Source organism: Pygoscelis adeliae, unplaced genomic scaffold (assembly GCF_000699105.1).
Source record: "Pygoscelis adeliae isolate BGI_AS28 unplaced genomic scaffold, ASM69910v1 Scaffold66, whole genome shotgun sequence".
Lineage (NCBI taxonomy): Eukaryota > Metazoa > Chordata > Aves > Sphenisciformes > Spheniscidae > Pygoscelis > Pygoscelis adeliae.
This window is the reverse complement of record NW_008825167.1, coordinates 7,034,885-7,040,244: the sequence shown is the minus strand read 5'-3', so window position 1 is coordinate 7,040,244 and position 5,360 is coordinate 7,034,885. Positions and strand designations below refer to the sequence as shown.

General features: G+C 38.3%; 1 protein-coding gene across 1 annotated transcript in view; it reads right to left on the bottom strand.

Moving 5' to 3' along the window:
* FAM193A (family with sequence similarity 193, member A) overlaps window positions 1-5,360 on the bottom strand; it is a 50,126-nt gene that overhangs the window by 12,041 nt on the left and 32,725 nt on the right. The window contains exons 15-16 of the mRNA XM_009328802.1: window positions 3,308-3,494; window positions 1,130-1,360 (exon numbers count right to left, since the gene is read on the bottom strand). Of these exons, the coding sequence (XP_009327077.1) occupies window positions 1,130-1,360; window positions 3,308-3,494 (418 nt within the window). The remainder of the gene's footprint in view (window positions 1-1,129; window positions 1,361-3,307; window positions 3,495-5,360) is intronic.

Genomic DNA, 5,360 nt, shown 5'->3' with positions numbered 1-5,360 from the left:
TGCCCAGGGAAGTGGTTGAGTCACCATCCCTGGAGGTATTTAAAAGACGTGTAGATGCGGCACTTAGGGACGTGGTTTAGTGGACATGGTGTTGTTGGGTTGATGGTTGGACTCAATGATCTTAGAGGTCTTTTCCAACCTCAATGATTCTATGTCTCTATAACATGAACATAAAGAATATAACTTGTGAACACCAGGTCTTCCAAACCCATGGAAGCATTTAAAGAATGCAGAATTAGGGCCAGCAAGCAAATCCACGAACCAGAAATATTTACAGTGTGGTCACACAACGGGCTTACCAGAATGCAAAAACATTCAACAGTCAATCTCATTGCACTTTGAACTTTATACCTAAGGCTGATACTTGAACTGCAGTAAGAAAAGCCAATTTCTTGCTTGTTCAACTTAAAAACCCAAATATGTATTTCCTCTATTAATCCAGCAAATACTGTTTTCAAAAAATAATTTCACTGTTACACTTCAGAGTTTTTTTAGAAGTGTTTTTGCCAATTTCCATTTGAAAGCAACCTGTATTTTTTCTTCCCTGTCCCCGCTTTGCAGCTCGCCACTTCACTCTGGCTTGGGCTAGCCCTTTGTGTCATCATGTGGCACAGCGTTTAATCTCTTTCAATCAGGACAGCAAGGTGCCCAGTGCAGTCATTCTAAAAATATGAAATCTTGACTATTCCACTCTCACAAAAGCACTGACTTTATGTTTCCTGGCTTCCTACAGAGATACATTATCATAACCATTATCCCAATAAAGAAACACCAGTTTTCTAACTTCCCCCACTTCTAAATGTCAATTCTGCAAAACAATCAAATTCTTAATATTTCTGACACTTAGAAATAGCTTTCTAAAGTGTGAGAAATTCCCATATAAAGCTGACTTTCAACAAAACACACAACAATGACATTGTGAGGAATCTTCCCAGCCTACTACGTAACTCCTCAGGCAGCATCACAACAGGTAAGCTAGCTGTGTATATACAAACAGGCAGTGTATCACAAACTACATAGAAAACAATTATACCATTATTATAAAATCAGTATACAGTGGTATACTTACAGAGAGTGCACGATATCTCAAAGACATGAGGTCTAGGATAAACATACTTTTATGTCTTACCTTTCTTTGCTTATGTCTGGCTCGCTTTGCTGCCCGAGAACTGCTTACTGGTTTGGTTTCAGAGCTGTTTATAAATTGTAGCAAGTCTTCCACCTTTCGGTGGTCAACAACACTTTCCCTTTCAGAGATCTGATCTGGTTTCTTCGGCTGTTCCTCTTTCCTTTTTGTTAGACGTAAACGAAGCTTTTCTCGCATCTCTGCATAATTTCTACTGGTTGGTGCAGCTGGAGGCTGAAGGACACGAGACAAGAATTGAGTGACTAAATGTAAATATTTCACTGACCTAATACTTGTGAGATTTTGAAATTTTAGAGACCTTCAAATAACTTGGAAGGTCCAAACCTGAATATCAAACTCCTCATTGTTTGTATATGTACCTAAAGGTGTATTTAGCAGGCACACAGACCTGTCAGACTTGGTGCCAGCTTGTGAGCTGTATTTTACGACTGAAAGAATGACTGATCTTGTGGGGGAATGCACAAGCGAGAAGACAAAGAAATGCTTTTAAAAGCAAGAAAGGAGATTTCCACATTCTCTTGTGATCGGTATACCACATTTGAAAATTTGAAAGGAGCAGACATTTGCTGCTGTTTCTATTTTCTATGAAGTCTGTTTCAGAGTTTGGGCTGCATGGGCCTCTGGGCTGTAACTATGAAGGCTTGATTACCTGGCACTGAAGCATGCCAGCGTACCTCCAGCAGAGCCGCATCATTAACTTGTTAACACTGCCGCAAGTTGAATCCTTGCGTCATGTTTCGTATCAGTATTCCCATCCACTGCTCCTGCCTCTCAGCTCCTCACTCCTCCTCCTCTCCTGCTGCCTTACCCTCTCCCCTCCTGCACCAGATCTGGTGCCCATCTGTTTGGAGCTACACCAGTTCAACTCATTAAATGAGCAAAACAAAGCCTATTAGCTTAAAAATCCTGTAGCGTTCTGCCACTTCAGCAAAATGAGTAACTTACTGTGCAACCAGGTGACTATCAAAGACAGATCAATCATGGATATGGTGGGAACATGCAACGAGAAACAGTATCTCCCCCTTGCGCCTTTCAGCCACAGGGCAGGGGCTTTTAATTCACTTCAAGCCCTAAGATGAAACTGCATCTGATCAAATACATGGCCAGTAAACTGAGCTTTTACTTCAAATAGGAAAAAAATGCCAGAGACTCAAATTCTACTAGTTAACTGATTACTAAAACAGACTACACACAGATTTACAAATGAGGCCAGCAGGAAAATTAAATTTTAAGTTAAGAAAAAATTTAATGTGGCAACTTAACAGCTTTTAACATTTCATTTGTGCAAATGAAAAGAGATGATTACAAGAATTCAGTTACTGGTATGAAGTTAACTTAAGGATGCTTCAAATGAAGTGTTAAGTATTAAAATAAAGAACATAAAGGAAAAGATTTTGTATAACCCGCATGGTTTAGAACTTCATAATTTCTTCAAAATACCCTTTAAATAGAAATAGAAGTCAGGGCCTATCAAAATGCACCAGTAAAGAAAATTGTTTGTAATATTGAAAACAGGGAAAATGCAGTTTGGGTTTTCCTTTGATAAAAGTGCAATTTAAACTTACGCTGCTTAAGTTCTAGGTAAGAAAAATTTCTTTTTTTTTTTTTTTTTTAAATCAAGTGGATACTTTGAGGATTGCTGTTTTTACAGATGGGAGAATGGCTCAGATTGCCACAAACATTTTAAAAAATAGCCTATATTAAGTGTACTTTTACCCAAAATCACCATTTATATTTACACTACTGTAAATATAAATGTATATTTACAGTAAACATAAATAATTAAATGTAAATACTGTATACTACACTGTATTTATAATTACACTACTACAGATGAGCGCATGAATCTTGTAAAGTTATTTAAATGGCTGAATGCCCCTGTTGGCAGCTTCAGTCAAACATGGTATCTATTATCCAAGTCAGTTGCTTCCTAAATCTTTTAGTCATTTTTATTGGTCTTGAATTGCTTTCAACTGGAAAGGTTTGTTTCAATTCTTCATTTCAAAGAGGAAAATTACTTTCTAACGATGCTCCTTTTAGTACTTCTCTTGAGCGAGCTCCAATGCCACCCCCTTAGTTGCAGACTGATAAATCACATGCAGTCGATGATGAGTAAGTGACAAAAAAGCAAATAAAAAAATTTGAAATCCAACAACTTACTCCTCCATGGCCGAAGAACTCACAGTAACAGCAGTCACAGTATTTTCCTTCCTTCTGATTTGTGGATGTTGAGGTACTGGAGCTATGCTCTGAACAGCTGTCTTCATCTTGGCTCTCCTCTCCATCATACTGTTGATGATCATATGTGTTACTGTTCTCACAGCGATGGCCCTCACAATCAGGATCACTGTTAAATTAAGAAAAAGCTTATAAAAACTCGAGGTATTTGAAAAACAAACAAGCAAACCTATACAGTTATATGTACATCTAACAGGAACAATGACTCTCAAACTGGGATATCAGCCGCCACTGATGCATCAAATCCTAAAGCCTTCATCCAGTAGCTTTCAAATAGAGATGCTCGAAACCAAGCAGCAAGATAAGATGATACAAGGGAAAGTGATTTATGAGAAACTCATTTAGTGACTCACTGAACGAGCAGCCTAGAGAATGAGTTTTGGAACTGTTCTTTCCTGGCTTTAAACAGGTAAAATAGTTTCAGAAGCAGTGATTTTAGCTTTTTTAATGATTTTAATGATTTTAGCTTTTTAAAATGGAATGGTTTTGAAACTGCTGCCCATCTCATCACTTGTGGTCTGAAGAGAGCTGTGCAGTTGCAAAGTACTCAACTTATTTCTAAACACTCCCCCCTGGTTTTAGATGGATTTTCAAACTCTTGACTTAAAGAAAAAATTCAAGGTCAGCTAAAAACAAAACGTTCCCATTACCCTGTTTGCACCTTTATTTTCAAGGGGAAATACTAGCATGTCTCTTCAATAAGCAGGTACATAGCAGTTTATTCCCTCCAGAGTTCTGCATAACTGTGCGCCCAACATATCTACTGTCTAGTTCTTCTAAAACTGATGTGATCTTGCTTCAAATGTAAAAAGTATTTAAAAAAAATCCACTCATCTAGCATTAGTATTTCTTTGTTCTTACATTAGAAAGGTGAAAACAGGCCATAATCTGTCTTAACTGCAAAACATATGTGAATCTTGTTTCTAACCTCACTTCCCCCACCCTCCCCTCCGTAAGTTTTTCAAGAACTAGTGACCAGGACAGAATGAAAAACTCTTCAACTTCAGTATCCTAGTTAGGGAAAAGGCATGCAAAACTGTTGCACATAACAGGAGATACTGCCAGTCAGTGCAAACATTCTGACGAGTCAGTTTGAGCAGCCTTGGCATCACTGTTTCTTGCCTGTTGAGAGTCAGCATTACAGCGCGCAGAGGCACAGTGGGATAGCACATGCTAGGTGTAACAGATACAATTCCATAGAAATCAAGGCTTCATTAGTTCTGTCACTCAGTCACTAGATTGAGACTAGAGCATAAGGCAGTTTTTCTCATTATAGCACATCCCTGATTCATACAGACTGCAATAATTATTTCTGGGTTCTCTCCCAGTTCATTCCTTATGAACTAAAATTACTTTATCATGTTAGCACCTGGAGACGATGATAAAAGTTGGATTTCTATTGCATTAAATAGCCTATATTCAATTCTCTCCCTGCACTAGGTAAGAAAGTTACAAAATTGCAATAATTTCTCGAGCATGAAAGAACAGTTACTTGTTTTGTGATATCATCAATAAAACCAGTTGATAACAGAAATAAGGGCATTTTTAGAAGTACTTCAGGTATGCAGTTATCTAACTCTGCCTAAATCTCACATTATCTTCTGAAAACTACTGTAGTAGCCAGGAGACTGCATTCATAGCAGCCATGACCACAGGCCTACAGGTCACATAGTACTTAGAGCAATGATCAGCTGCTTTTCTGTTATGCCTGCACTCTTCAGACATATCAAAGAGTTGGCACTATTACCAGTCTGCCACAATACATAACATTACCAGAAGACAGCTCCAAACTCCTCCCAACCTCCAAGACCTTTGAAAACCTTTGGAAATCAGAACATCCTTCCACACTACAACCACTGTATAAGTGGTGGGACTGACACCTAAGAAATCCTAAGTGCAGTCAGGAAAATGTGTTACTATGTGGCAGGTGTCAAGACCATGTATGACCTTTTTATAGTTTGAGCTAAATCTGTCT